General features: G+C 41.7%; 1 protein-coding gene across 1 annotated transcript; it reads left to right on the forward strand.

Moving 5' to 3' along the window:
* Nucleotides 1–12,883: 12,883 nt before the first annotated feature.
* LOC110708288 (RING-H2 finger protein ATL46-like) lies at nucleotides 12,884–15,256 on the forward strand. The gene is made up of 2 exons (XM_021886387.1): nucleotides 12,884–14,950; nucleotides 15,135–15,256. The coding sequence occupies exon 1, from the start codon at nucleotides 13,827–13,829 to the stop codon at nucleotides 14,937–14,939; it is 1,113 nt and encodes a 370-aa protein (XP_021742079.1). The 5' UTR covers nucleotides 12,884–13,826; the 3' UTR covers nucleotides 14,940–14,950; nucleotides 15,135–15,256.
* The last annotated feature ends 1,149 nt before the right edge of the window (nucleotides 15,257–16,405 follow it).

Consider the following 16,405-nt stretch of genomic DNA (forward strand, 5'->3'; position numbering starts at 1 on the left):
GATTTACCCCATTTTGGGAATAAAATTCAATTATTGAAAACACTGAATTCTCTCACCTCAGAGAAAACACCTGATCTCGAAATCCGAGAAGATCTCACTTTACTTTCCGCACCTTTTTACATTCTTCGACCGTATCTAACTTGATTGTCGGAGGCGGAACTCCACCCAACCGGAGTCTCCGTTGTTTTGCAGGTACAGGCTCCCGAAATCTAGACTTAGTGACATAACTCTCCTGAGGGACACAAAAAACCCCAAAACATTTGGCGTTGTTTGTGGGGAGAGTACCTCTAAGGCTCTAAGATGGCTTCACAATAGTATATACCGCCTCCTAATGAGAAACGACCTACGGTCGAAGTTGAGGTCTATTCGGACCATGACAGTGATGACGACTTTGAAGTCAAAACGTATGTGGTCACTGATGTGTCACTCAGAACCAGACGCACTCGTCCCAAGGAAAGAAGGGAACGGGGCGATGATCAAGCAGGTCTAAGTAAATCATCCGGACAGCCATCTGGACAACACCAGGCGACGGAAGGCACAGCCCTAGTCATTCGAGACGAACTCATGAGATTCATGACAAGTTTCAAGGGGGAGATAAAGGACCTAATCAACAAAAGGAAAGCTGGCTCCAACAGGGGTCAGTCGGCCAAGAAGCCTTCACTCTCTGAGAAGAACAAGCCAGTAAGGGATAGAGAGCCCACTCCGCATCCTAAATCAAAGGAGGGAAATCGGCCCTTGATTGATCTTTCCAAGATCCGATTCCCTGAGACAGGGAAGAGGAAGACCATCTGGCATGTTCATCCGGATGGCTCAAAGAAGACATACTCTGATGCCCGGTTCCTAATCGAGCAGAAGAGAAACCAGCAACTGTCTGAGTCGGCTTCAACGTCGAGTTACCCAGACAGCTTCCAGAATACCTCAATGAGGTATTCTTTATCTGTACGAGAGAGTCAGTCAGGCGGCTCGTCCATTTACACTGGCCCTTAGATGATCCATTCGGCCCCCGTGTGTGCCTCAGCAGTCATACATGCCGTATGGACAACCTTACATGTAACCGACCCTCTTTGGGGGTCAAGCGGCACAAAATGTCCAACCTTTGGACTGGCAACTCCGTCTGCTAAAACTTGGGGAATGACCTTCTGCGTTCTCCAAGGAAATAACCGAGGCGGCACAGCCGGCCACGGTTAAGCATGTCATGGTGGGTACTTATGATGGTACCACTAACCCTGAAGACCACCTCATGGCCTACACCAACCTCATGTACTTGCAGGGGTTGGATGACACCACCTGGTGCCGATGCTTCCCGGCTACATTGAAGGGCATCTCCGAACAATGGTTCGGCAACTTGCCAGCCGGCTGCATCAATAGTTTCAAGACGCTTGCGTTCTTGTTTGCTTCTAACTGTTGGGTGCAGTGCCAAGAAAACAAGTCTTGAGTTGGGTACAGTGCAGCCGGGGGATAGAGAAGGGCAGTGATCATACGTCAGGCGATTCAATCTGGTGAGAATCCAGATTCAAGGGCTGTCTGACGATGTGGCTTATATAGACTTCTTTAAGGGTTTGAAGGACAGGTCGACTTTTAAGTTTGACCTCGTTAGAAAGAGGGTTGTCACCCTCGAGGAAGCGCTAATGGAGGCGCAAGCCTATATACAGGCGACCGAGCTCTGCTCCATTAGCAAACAGTCGGACTCCAAGAATGAAAAAAAAAGAGAGTCAGCAAGCTTAGCCATCTAAGAAAGCTGAAGAAAGTAAGAAGAGAAAAAAGATTTGGGCGGTTGACGACTCTAATCAGCCGTCCCAGAAGAAAAAGAAAGAGTTTAATCCGTACGTCCCAAAGTACAAGTTTAACAAATACTGCTACTCTATCCTCATGGTGATAAAGGATCGAGTGACCATAGAGAAGCCCAATGCTATGAAAGGTTCCGCCAATAATCGGAACAAAAACAAGTACTGCCATTTTCATGAGGATATTGGCCACGACACCAACGACTTCTATAGTCTAAGGACCGTCTGGCTGATAAGGGGATGTTGAAGTCTTACATTTGGAAGTCTAAGGTGACCCTGAAGACAAACCCCGGGCAGTCTCCCAAAAAGGGTGCCCAACCTACTAATAGTTCGGACAATGATTAAGAGTCGATCTACACAATAGCAGGCGACTTTACTGGAGGGGGCCCAACTATCAGGAGCACCAAGGATCATGTCAGACGGCTGGACGTCAGTTCAGTTGATGAGGGTCAAGCGTCTATTGAAACCTTCCCTGAGGTCATCATCACTTAAAAGAACAAGGGCAAGGTCCGCCGACCGCATGATGACCCCATTGTCATTGAGTGCAAAGTGGCCAACTAGAAGGTCGGCCAGATCCTCATTGAAACCGGAAGCTCGTATGACATCATCCTCTACAAGTGCTTGTCAAAGCTGAATTACAAGCCCGGCAACATGCACAAGGTTTCTCACCCCTTGGTTGGTTTTGGGGGTGGAGTTGTGCACCCAGTCAGACGGATTGACCTACCCATCTGGCTGGAGGAGAAAGGAGAGGGACGCCACATGGTAGTCTAGTTCTTGGTCGTAGAGGAGCTGACTGCCTATAATCTGATATTAGGCCATCCGACTCTGAACGAATCCAAGGCTGTCATTATTCCATCCCTCAAACTGTTGAAATTTGAGAAGGATGATGGGTCTGTTGGCTCCTTGAACGGGGACCAGAAGACGGATAGAGCAAGGTTATCAGGATTGGGATCCTACTTTGGATCGGTGAGAGGAGTAGGATCGAATCGGTAAAATTGGATCGTAGAATCGTAAGATTCTACAAAATTGATAAAAAGAGTAATAAAAGGGTTGCTACATAATTAGATAACATTTTTTAAGCCATAAAAATGGTAAAATTTATAGTTTTAGTAGATGGATAGTAATTTTCTTAGCTTATAGAAAAGTTCAATTGCTTTAGGCTCATTTTAATAAGTAAAAAGTAAGATCGTACGATCATGACCGATCTTAGTCGATTCTGACCGATCCTGCACGATTCCGTCCGATCCTGACCGATCCTATACAATCCAATAATAATAAGTGAAAAACAAGATCGTGCGATCCCATCCGATCCTGTACAATCCTGGCCGATCCTACCCGATCTTGTGCGATCCTAACCGATCCTACAACGATCCTGCTTACTCTGCGATTTTGCGTCCGATCTGAATCGTTTAGCTAAAATGGGATCGCGATTTTGACAACAATGGGCTAGAGAGTGCTACCTCTCAGACGTCAAGCCCATAGTGGCCTCAAGCGGCTAGGGTGAGGAGCCAATAAACCTTGACGTTGTCAAGGAAGATGAGCTTGCTTCACCAGCAGTCGGAAAAAAGAGAAAGGTTGACCAGCTTGTGGTCGTAAAGAAGGAAAAGCAATAGAAATCACTGACCAGGGAACGAGCGGATGAACTTTGTCCCCAGCCGGCTGGTGAACACATTGATATTGCTCTGGATAACACACGTCCAAAGCGTACTGTTAAGGTAGGGACGATTGCGTTTGCGAAATTAGGTGCAGACTAGCACAATTTGCTGAAGGAATTCAAAGACATCTTTGTCTTCAAAGTGGAAGAGATGCCAGACATAAGCTTGGATCTAGTTGTCCACAAGCTCATCGTGGATCCCAAAAAGAAGCCGGTTAGGCAAAAGAAAAGAAACCACGACGAGGAAAGAAGTCAGGCGGTAGCTGCCGAAGTGAAAAAGCGCCGGGTTCATTCGACAGTATCACTTCCCAGATTGGATTGCAAATGTTGTGCTTGTAAAGAAGCCGAATGGTACCTGGTGCATGTGTGTTGATTACACTAGCTTGAACAAGGCATGTCTGAAGGATAGTTATCCACTTCCAAAGATCGATAGTCTGGTCGACTCTACAGCTGGACATGCTTTGATGACCTTTATGGACGCCTATTTAGGCTTTCACCAGATACCTTTGTGGAAAAAAGATCAAGAGAAGACGGCATTCGTCACTGATCAGGGGTTATTTTGTTATACTGTGATACTGTTTGGTTTGAAAAATGCGCCTGCTACTTTTCAACGAATGATTAATATAGTCTTCATTAATCAAATTAGGAGGAATGTAGAGGCGCACATTGATGACATGATAGTCAAATTTGTTAGAATATATAGAGTGTATGTGGAGAGCCGGATAGCCGCGCCCGCAGCATGGGGTGCCGCGCCCGCAGGTCTGAGGAAAATTGGGTGAAATCCATTTTCACCCTGTCCGCGCCCGCGAGTAGGGCTCCCGCACCCGCAGCCCCGGATGCAGCGCGTCACGGTCCTCTAGCGGTTGTGACCCTCTGAAGGAAAGAGGATATAGAATATCAGTTTTGTTTTTTCCCAAAGTGATTCACAAAGAATATCAGATTTGATTGCGAATATCAGTTTTGTTTTTTCCCAAAGTGTTTTTCACAATCAGGCGGATGCTCTTTCTAAGTTGGCATCATCCGTCTCCTGTGATACACCTCGGTCATTCTTTTGGGAGGTAATGGAAAAGCGAAGTATTTAAGAAGATCCCATTGGAATACTAGACCGGAGTTCAACCTGGATGGATGACATCCGGGCCTATTTGCTAGACGACACTTTGCCGGATACATATCCAGAAATGACTGGAATGAAAAAACGTGCGACCAACTTTGAGATTTATAATGGAGAGCTTTTCAAGAAGGGTTTTTTGCAACCTCTTTTGAAATGTATCACCCCAGAAAGAGGGCAAGAGATTCTGGAGGATCTACACTCGAGCTTTTGTGCCTCGCACACAAGCGACAGGTCTCTAGCAGTAAGGGCCAGGCAGCAAGGCTACTTCAGGCCCACTCTTGAGGCAGAAGCCATAGAAATGGTAAAGAAGTGTGACAAGTGTCAAAGATTCGGCAGACTCATACATCGTCCGGCCACTGATCTAACAGCCATTTATAGCCCAGTACCATTCGCCAAATGGGGCATGGACATTCTTGGTTCGTATACGCCTGCGCCAGGCGGACGGCGGTATATCCTAGTTGTCGTTGACTACTTCACCAAATGGGTAGAGGCAGAGGCGGTCAAAGGCATCAAGACAAAGGATGTCATCTCCTTCATCTGGAAGAATATCATCACCCGGTTTGGGGTACCTATGTCTATGGTCTTTGACAATGGCCCTCAGTTTGAGACGCCTACCCTCAAGAATTGGCTGGGAGACTAAGGGATCTCTCACTGTTTTGCATTAGTCGGTCGTCCCCAAGCAAACGGCCAGGTTGAAGCCTTCAACAAGCTTATCTCAGACGGCATAAAAAAGAAAATTGAAAGGGCTGGCGGTCTATGGGCAGAAGAGTTAACTCATGTCTTATGGGCCATCAGAACAACAACAAAATGGGCAACCGACGAAACCCCATTTCTTATGGTGTATGGTGCTGAGGTCGTCTTGCCTATTGAGCATTATGAGCAACTCTTAGAGTCATGTTATATGATGAAGAGGCAAATTGGAGGCCATGCGGCTAGCACTGGACACACTCCGGGAACACAGGGGCAATGCCGCCTTGAGTCATGAGATTTATCGTCTGAGATGACAAGAGCCTACAACAAGAGAGTGCACAAATGACCCTTGAAAGTAGAGGACTTTGTGTTACGGAAAATGAAGGCAACCGGTAGGGCTAATAAGCAGGGCAAGCTGACACCCAATTATGAAGGTCCCTATCGGATCTACAAAGAAGTAAAAGGCGGCACCTACCGCCTAGAAACTACAAACGGCAGGAAGCTAGCCAGAACTTGGAATGTAGACAACCTCAAAAAGTACTACTTTTGAGACATGTAAATTTTTTGTAAATAAGAAGCCCATCAATGAAAAGTTTGATTTCTCCAATGGGGTGCACTAATAGCCGTTTCGCATAAGCAATCTAAAGGAAACCTAGACGGTATACTAAAACCGCGTGTCTGCAAACATCATCCGGTAACCTACCGTTTTTCCAACTTAGACTACATTAAGAATCATGTGCTTATAGTCCTCCTAATGGGGCAGAAGGGCGCCTGAGTATATGAATGGGTTACAAATGCCCCAGACAGTTAAAACGATCCTAGTCTAATAGACTAAGCAATCTCCAAAAACTGCTTGGGTTCCAGGCTTAACCCGCCTGAATCTTAGACGGTCGTGTACTTGGTTTAGGGGAATCACGGTTGTGATTAATTGGATTAGGAATTCATCATATACCTAAAAGTATCAAAAGTCCCCAAGTCAATCAAATTTTTGAAACCAACCACAAAACCGCCCTGGGGCAAAAAAGCCAACGGGTTTTTTAGTTGCCGCATGCAATTAACAAGTTAGGCAAAATTCAAGCATATATATATATATATAGCAAATCAGCAAATCAAAAATTGCAGGAATCGAAAAATTTAACAAAGCTGACTCAGTCGGTCAATTCATAAATAAAGCCTGACTAAAAGGCTGGGAGAGTGATTGTTAAACCGGATCTATGTCTGGGAAATTGAAAGATTGTTAAAAGTACAACAAATACTCGGCACGCAGGCCAAAAATGTATACGGCCAAAGGCCGAATAGAACTAAGAAAAGCTAATTTTGCTGAGGCGAGGCCACCGCGCATCCTTCCTAGGCGGAGGTAGAGTAGAGTTCACCTGTGCATCGTCCTTCTGTTGCTCTTGCTTCTCTCTCTCCCCTGCAGCTTGAGCCGGCTCTTCACTGTCTAAGGTCTCCTTATTTCCCCACTCCTCAAACGGTTCCGGCTCCGGTCTCCCCTCAGCTCTGGTATAAAGAACAAGATTTGCGTAATTGTAGTCCAAGGCCCAAACACCATAATCAGCATCCTGATCCACAAGGTCCCATGCCATCCTCATCCGGTCCTTGCAATCTTGCTCATTCTCCTCGATAAGGCGGCTCGCTCAGCTTCCACAGTTGCTCTGAAGTTGCCTTGGGAGGCAGCCATCTCACCCTTCATACGGTTGACGTCTGCACGGAGAGTGGTGTTCTCCTTATTGGCGCCCTCCAGAATTTTGAGGTCCGCCTGGGCGTTCTTGAGCGCCGCCTCAAGGTTGGTGGCCTTCAGGTTAGCCTCAGCTAGAGCAGCCGTTAGCCCCCTGATGGATTTTGCCTGTGTCATTAGCTCAGCTTTAGTCTCAAGTTCATTTATTGTATTCTGATACTGAGCAACTTTAGCGGACTCACTCGCCCGTTTATTAGCTCGCCTTACCTCTTCCTGCTTCTGAGTATACGACTTCTTCAGCCCATCTACACTCAGCATCGCCTGTATACATGCAAATGGTGTGTTAGAAAAATAACCGGCATTATACTTTGAAGGAATGTGAATAAAGTTAATATACCTCAGACAGCAGGGAAAGAATGCGGTCGACATTAAACGACTGAATCCTAGGGATGGCCTCCTTGTCCTCCTTGGGTACAAACCTCAGCATGGTCTTGGAGAACTGTTGCACATCCAGCCACTTGGGGTATTGATCTGCAGCAAAAGGTGCCACCAACAAACTGCCGGCTGCTTGAGGAACCCTCTGACTGTAGCTGAGAACGAGACTTGACCCGCATGGGCTAACCAAGCTTAAAGGGGGAGTTGAAGAGGTCATCCGTACCTTGGGGATGAGGCTGAAGGCTTAGATCGCCTACAGCCGCTGCAGAACCGCCTATAGCTTAGGGTGGCTCGCCACCCTTTAGCACCTTAAGGGCACCCAGCTTGTTTGAGAGGTCTATCCCCAGACCAGCGTTCCTGGTACTCTTCCCGCCGATGGTCAAATGACCTTTCCCAAGCAAAAACTCAGGAGCCGTCTGAGCAGAATACACCTTTTGGGTCTTGGCCGAGCTGCTGACCTCGTCATCTGGTTTCCATTTAATTAGCTTGGTCAGGGATCTGGAGCTCCCTTGTCTCCATCCTGAAAAACAAATCTGACATTAAGCATATAGTCGGATTATAAGTCGTCTGTATACATAAACATGAAATGGGAGAAGCTGGGGCAGGCGGTTTATACCTGGCCCTTAGCTGCTAGTTGGGCTTTCTTTTTCTCCGCATTATCCTTGAGGATTTGAGCTGCAGAGCGGGCAGGCATCTTATCTTGATGAAGCATGCTTCTGCCGATTTCAGCAAAAAGAACCGTCTGTCTGATCATCAAGGAGACAAGAATTCACAAGTTAGAAACAATAGAGACGGCATAAAATTGCCGGATGCATGTTCTACATATGTCTATCAAACATAGTGCTCAAACCGCAGGCGGACAAGAACGCCTCGTCTCTCAGTCACTCATGTTTGGGTACCCAGTTCTTGGGTACACTTATTAACTCGCCGGATGAGAGGGGGGTGGTTGTAAGTTCAAAGAACCTCGGCTCTATTATTTTCTCATAATACTCATATGGAACCTTTGGGAGAGCACGTTTCTGACCCAATAGATCCGGCTTTTTATTGTAATAGCGATACTCGAAGTTATCTCGCCGTTTGGGGGCAGAAACCAGGTAAAACCTATTCTTCCAGTCAGACCACTTAGACAGTTTGTCTAAGGTCACCAAATAATTGGGGTAGGTGGTCAAGGTGTACCACGCCTTCCAGCCGCCTGGGCTACGACTAAGATAGTGCATATGGGCAAAAGCCTCCCAGCCGGGATGGAGGCCCTGCATCTCACAGGCGGCAATGTAGCCCAGAATGTTAACCCAAGAGTTTGGGGTTAACTGCCACACACCCAGGCCTTATCCTCGTACGATAGCCTTTATTGCATCGTGAAGGGGGAAGAGGAGACTGGCTAGGAAGGCCACCTCATAGCAGCAGAAGTAATTGTTGGCATTCACCTGGTCATCTTTCCAGGTAATGGTACCCATGGCAGGCGGCACCCAGATGTCATAGCCCTCGCCAAGAGGACGTTTTAATTTGAAGTCTGCCAGGCCTTTTTCCATGATTGCCCTGTCTCTAGCAGACACATGGATCCGGAACGGATCCCCCTTGTTGCTCCACTTTTTTTCTCTCTTTTGCCTCACTATCCTCAACCGGCGATAGTGAGCCACTACTGCTCTCCCCAGAGCTAGACCCAGAGGCGGTCTCTTCCCCGTCTCTCTCAGAGACAACTTCATCATCTTCCCCAAAGCCAATACAAAGGCAGCTTCTTCACCGTCTCCCTCTTCTGATTCAAGGATCCCATCACTAGGAGTGCTGGGTGCACCAAGAGGAGATCCTCTCCCCTCTTCAGCCAGAACTTCCTCAGGCGGCATACCTTCTGTGCCTTCTTCCCTATAGTCCGGATCAAGTGTCGTCCACCTCGTCCGAGCCATAGTGTCTTGCACAGACATAGAGACGGTCGGATTTGGAGATGAACAAGGGTGATCCAAACACCCAGAGACGGCACCCCCAGTCCTAGACTCAACCGTACCAGGGGACCGGCTGACTACTGACCTAGGTTGTGCCGTGTGTGCTGATGGTGAATCCATTTGTTGAATGATATGTACACAAACGAAAAAAGTATGAAAGAGCTGAGAAGGGAAGAAACAGTACCTCAAAGATTTGTTTCTGAAAGTGGTGTCAAGCACTGACCGGCTGTAACAGGCGGGCAGAAATCAAGCAGCTGTCTGTGAGATGCACAGACTGTTGACTGGCTATAACAAGCGAGCAGAAATCAAGCAGTTGTTTGTGAGATGCATAGATAGTTGACCGGCTGTAACCAGTTGGGCAAGAAAGGAAATAGTTGTCTGGAAAGTACACGAGCGGTTGTCTGATATTCTCTCTCTAGAACGTTTGACTCTCTCTAGAACGTTTGACTCTCTCTCTAGACTTTTTGAAAATGCCAAAAACGAGGGAGGGTAAAACCCTATTTATAGAAGGGTAAAAATCAGGGGCATCCCCGTATTTTCCCCATAAGGTGAATAGTTAAAACTGTTCACCAATGCCTAAGTGACAAGTGTCACAGGCGCGACATGGCATGCCACGTCACACATGTGAGGGGAAAATGTTTTGGATAAAAGTACCCAGGATACGTGGACCAACCAGAGCGTGACACGTGTCACCCTAGGGAGAGCCCAAAGTGGACCTACTAGGGCTAGACTTGTGGCAGGCAGATACCCCATATGGAATTGGCGGCCTTCAAGGCCCAATTCCCTAGACTGCCCTAATACGACGCAACCCATTAGTCCTAGGTTTCCGTAAACTAGAACAGGGGCACAAATCCCAATGACCCTATAAATAAGGAGATTTACCCCACTTTGGGGATAAAATTCAATTATTGAAAACACTGAATTCTCTCACCTCAGAGAAAACACCTAATCTCGGAATCCGAGAAGATCTCTCTTTACTTTCCGCACCTTTTTACATTTTTCGACCGGTTCAACTTGATCGTCGGAGGCGGAACTCCACCCAACCGGAGTCTCCGTTGTTTTGTAGGTATAAGCTCCCCAGAATCCAGACTTAGTGACGTAACTCTCCCGAGGGACACAGAAAACCCCGAAACAATTATAAATGGATCTTATTTTAAAGAACTTTTTGAAACGAATTTTATGATGAAAATAAAACCGAGTTATAGGATATTTATTAAAAGTTATGATTACTTTTGTATGTATGAAATATTAGAAGTATAATGATAATAAAACTCCATACAACATTTTTATCTTAAAAAATCTATCCAAAAATTGCTTACTTAGCATCATATGTGTCATAATAATACCTATTTGTCGCCTATGTGGCGCGACACTTGGCGAAAAATTAGAATGTCAAGTGTCGTTGTCTCATGGCCTGGTTGCGAGACCGGCTTTATTTATTAATGACTAGTTTTATGCCCGGGTGATGCCCATATTGATGATTAAATTTTAGGATAAACTTTTTACTTGAATGTGAAATATGGTCATCTAATCCCTTTTGATAATGCAGGATATTTAGACTTACAATATCATATAAAAGTGTAATTTTTGTAGTTTTGTTTGTAAGTAGATATCTATGTTGATGCCCGGATTGTTGATAAAATTTTAGGATAAACTTTTTGGCTTGAATGTTCAATAATACAATCATGTAATCTCTATAATACAGAATATTTAGACATACGTATCGTATCGCTTATTTATAGAATAATGTACATTTTGTAGTTTTGTTTGTAAATAGATATCTATGTTATTATGGACTTGAAATTATTGTTATTGAATTTAAATTATTTTTACTGACCGAACTGAAAGTATTTTATCAAACTAATATTTTTTTTACTGATTAAAACTCAATTTATTGATTCTCTAATATTTTTTAAATAAATTAAAAAACAATGTATTTTGTATGCGGCTAACCACACCATCTGGCTGGACAAAGTAACCTCTATTAAATTGATCGAGTAACCCCTGTTATACTAACTGAGTAACCTCTAACACTGACTAAGTAACCCCTATCTATAACATGATTGAGTAACCACTATAACATTGACCAAGTAACCCTTATAGCACTAAAGAAGTAACTCTGATATTGTAATAATTGGTGACACGGTTTGGCCAGCTACGTATAAAAGTTTGTGATTAAAGATATTATAAATAGATCTTATTTTAAAGAACTTTTTAAAATGAATTTGATGATGAAAATAGAATTACGTTATAGGATATTTATTAAAAGTTATGATTAATTTTGTATATATGAAATATTAAAATTTTATTGATAATAAAACTCTAGTAACAATTTTATCTTAAAAAATCTATCCAAAAATCGCTTACTTAGCATCATATGTGTCACAATAATACATATTCATCTCCTACGTGGCGCAACACTTGGCGAAAAACTGGAATGCCAAGTGTCACTGTCTCGTAGTCTGGCTGCGAGACCGACTTTATCTATTAGTGATATGATATATATGTATGTATTATACTTGTTAGGGGACCATCTCAACCAAAAGTTTAAGCTGATGGTTGAAACCCACGATTATGTTTTATACTCTATCACGCCCCTTCACACGAGAGCCCGTTGGGCTTGAAGTGTGGATGCAACATAGGCCCTCCTCATACCCATCTCTTAATATTCCGCTTAAATGTGGGGGTGGATGAGATTCAAACTATGACCTCTATGTCACGTTGGCTCCAATACCGAGTTAAATGGACCAGCTCAACCAATAGTTTAAGGTCTTAAGCTGATGGTTAAGGCCTAGGATTATATTTTATACTCTATTAATACTCATGTGTGATCTAGACCTATCAAAATGATCGGCTAGATTTAGATTTGGATCATTTTTGGGTATTGGCTAAAAATTCTTGATCATGATCCAAAAGTTTATTTATGACTCAATTGATAGGTTAGGAATCATAACCTAAGCCTTTTGGAAGAAAGTCGAGTGCAATTTAGGGTACATTGAGACACATTCACTACAGACCTAGAGTATAATTGGGCATGAAGATCACTTGGGCACATATTCGTCTCTCGATATGATTATGCACAGCCTAATGATCGGATCATATACCCTATATCTTATGCTCTTTCCCTTATTATAACACATCTTTTTAACTATTAATAATATCATCATTAGTTACGTTAGAGGTACTCAAATAAAAATAATAATATACTAAAGATATTCAAAGTATAATGAAACAAATCTGTTAAAAGATACATTTTCAAAGCTAAAAATCACCAAAAATATATGGACTATAGAGGAAGTACTACTATAGAGAGTGTTCGATATAGCAAATCACTAAACTTGGGGTGAATTATGATATGTGTCTAAACACAACTTCGTTCCTTACTATCCAAATATCTTATTTGACACTTTTAAATTATTGGAAATTATGTGACTAATCATCCTAATTATGAAAGAGCCATATATACTAACGAATTCATTTTTGAAGAGAAGTAGACTTCTAAAGAATGAAGTGTTGTTTGGTTGATGAAAAAAAACATTTCTAAAAATTGATATTCTTTTAGCCGACAAATTAATGAAAAGTAAAAATTTCTAGGAATTTCTACTTCCTACAAAATTGAAGAGCTTAATTATCTAGAAAGGCCTAGATAAATGGAAGTTTTTATGGGAATTTCCACTTGATTAACCAAATATTATTTAGAATTTCCTAAGAAATCTAATGACATGAAAAAAAAAAAAAACCAAAGAGTCGAATGTCTACACAAAGTGACACCCTTTCTCTGAGATAAGGACTCGTAAAGAAGCAAGAGAATCAAAAGCAAGTGTAAGTTGTAGTACCAAAAAAATAAAAAAGTACCAAAAAAATAAAACCTTATACAAGTACTAAAATTACGAATATAGCCCCTTTAATATTCGATGAAGCACAAAATTGGGCCTACCTCCACCTTTTTCATTGGCTATCACCATTAACCTTCCTTTTTGGAACATCCCACAAAACCTCTTCACTTCTTTCTCTCTTTCTCCTCTAACAGAAGTAAGTTGAACTTTTGATTTTCCCCCAACTTTTTCTTCCCACTACTAAACCAAAAAAAAAAAAAAAAAAAACACCCATAAAAACGAAAGAAAGAAAGAATCTTGGAATTTCTAGGGTTTTCTTTCTCAAATTCATTTGAAGCCTCATTCAACACCAACAAATTCAAGATTTTGTTCAACTTCACTTGCAAAAATTTAAACAGGTTAGGTTTTTACCCTTTTACTCTGAAAAATTACCCCAAAATTTGAACTGGGTACTATTTTTTCTGTTAAAGAAGTGGTTTTTTACTGTCATTTGAAGTAAAGATTGTATCTTTCTCCTCATTCTAGCCGTTAATCTCACCTGAATTGCTTCCAATTTCTTAGTAAATAAGAAAAATTATGATTTGGGTTTTGTCAGAAATCAAGAATTTGAAAATGGGTTCTTGAGAAAAATTAAAAAAACCCCAAATCTAATGTAATTAAGGGGTATAAACTTGGTTTTGGGTAATGCCCAAATTTTCAAAATGTCATCTTTTTCAAGTAATCTTGACACACCACCGCAAACACCGCCGTCTCTACCACCGCCACCACCATCCTCCTCCGGTGGCGGCAAAATTAGCCCTGCAATATTGTTCATTATAATAATATTAGCAGTAATTTTCTTCATTTCTGGGTTACTTCATTTATTAGTTAGATTTTTTGTAAGACAAAGATCTTCATCATCTTCATCATATTCTCAATCAAATAGATACCCGGAAAATTTTTCGAGTTCTGATGCAGTTCAAAGGCAATTACAGCAGCTTTTCCAGCTTCATGATTCAGGGTTAGACCAAGCATTTATAGATGCACTGCCTGTTTTTCAGTACAAAGAAATTGTGGGTTTAAAAGAGCCATTTGATTGTGCAGTGTGTTTGTGTGAGTTTACTGAACAGGACAAGTTAAGGTTGTTACCATTGTGTAGTCATGCCTTTCATATTGATTGTATAGATACATGGTTGTTGTCGAATTCGACTTGTCCACTTTGTAGGGGTGCTCTGTACACTCCCGGGGTTGTTATTGAAAACCCGGTGTTCGATTTCGATGATTCCAGGGATGAGGAGAAGGGGTTTGAAATTGAGGTTTCTAGTGATAAGAGGAGGGTTTTTCCTGTTAGACTTGGCAAGTTTAAGAGTACAAGTAATAACAACCATCATAGTATCAACAATGAAGAGGTTGTAGAAGTGCAAGATCAACTAAATGTCTTTGAAAGAGGGAAAATTAATGATAGAAATCCGAATGTGGGCGAAACGAGCAGTAGTAATTTGGATGCAAGGAGGTGTTTTTCAATGGGTTCATATCAATATGTTGTTGCTGATTCAGTTTTTCAAGTTGCATTATGTCCAAAAAAATCATCAAATGAAGGCGCTGAAATGAAGATGATCAAGGGTAAAAATGGTAATTTTACTGCTGATCATAACATTGGAGATGCTGAAGCTAGAAAGATAAATATTGGCAGTAAAACTGAGAGTCTTTCAGTTTCAAAGATATGGTTATGGTCTAAAAAGGGTAAATTTACCAATTCTTCAAACACAGAATTTAGTGGTTTTTCTGTTGATAACATGAATTTGCCTTGGACTCATAAAGGTCAAGCTACATGATAATTATGGAGGTATTCCTTACTTTTTTTTTTCTTATTATAAACTTTTTATCATTTTATTTTGACCCCACTTATATACTAAAGTTCTTAGATTAGGCTTTTGCTTTTTCTTTTGTTTTCCTATGTATTTAATTAATTGTCTCTGGGTTTTGCTATCTGATGATGTGAATTATGTTCCTTTTACTCCAACTTTTAGATTAATGGCAGAGTTATCTTTTGATGAAGCTGAATACAGAAGCTTTTTGGGGAAGAAATTGTCATGTTGTCGCAACCCCTTCATAATCGTATGATAATGTAATTCTCTCTGTCTTGGAATTATTTGTCGCATTGTCTTAACTGTTCGTAGTTAAATGATGACTAATTTAATCTAGGAAACGTGATAATTTTTTGGAGACACCGTGAAGTAGTAGTATACGTGACCATTAATTAATCGAGATGCTATTGTGGTATGATCTGAATTGTTCAACTTATGAAGTCATTTAAATTGGAATTCTCTGGACTTATGTGGTTGGAAATTTTATTATAATTGACCAAATCTTATTTACATCAACCACTCGTGAACTATATTTTCAACTAAAAAATGTGATCACAATTAGTTGGCATACTTAAACTAAGCATAATTACTCTGTTTTAAGCTGTTGGAATACTTGGAAGTACAACATTTTTGTAAGATTCCAAGCATAAACAAGTACTTTGTAAAAACTACTTATTTTGTCCTAGGTGTTAGATGCAATGTTTACTGTCATTGGAGGAATGTTAGGTGATTGATTTGGTAATGTAAGATATAGTAGTAGATTATTAAGTTGTAGATAGAGAAGCAATACTTTTCATTTTAATTTTTGGGATGTAGACATGGTTGGAAGACCTGCCCTTGTAATGTTGGGAAGATTACTAGGCTGCCTAAAATCGCGTCATTTGTGATCCTTCCTGATTAGTTGATTACTCCCTTTGTCGGATAATAAAAGTTGCGTACATTATATTAGGATGTTCGGAAAAAAGTTACCTGATAATACCTTTGCCTAGATAAAGATTGAAAAATCAGTCTAGGGTGAGAATGCTCCAGCTACTGTAGGAGGATAATTTAGACATAATAATCTCTTGGTAAGATTGTATCAAATCTTTGATTATGAATTGGGAAAATGTCTCATTTTTTATGGATGAAGGGAGTAAGTATAACACGTCATGTTATCCCCAATAATTGATATTCCTATAATCCTATGTGGTGGTTGAGAATCACATAAATCTGAAAGTTGCTTGTAAAGTTGTAGGTAGGATAAATGGTTAACTAATTCTTGTGGGAAAACCCATTTAACGCCGAAAAAGCCCAAGTGGTTGTTTGATTGACATAGAAATTAGGACATATTACTTCCCTTAGAGATCCCATGAGAATCCGCATAATTATTTGTTTTCGATATCATTTACTTCCAGCTTATGGTAGACAAAAGATCCTTCGCGTAACTTACATGT

Source organism: Chenopodium quinoa, unplaced genomic scaffold, assembly GCF_001683475.1.
Source record: "Chenopodium quinoa cultivar QQ74 unplaced genomic scaffold, ASM168347v1, whole genome shotgun sequence".
NCBI lineage: Eukaryota > Viridiplantae > Streptophyta > Magnoliopsida > Caryophyllales > Amaranthaceae > Chenopodium > Chenopodium quinoa.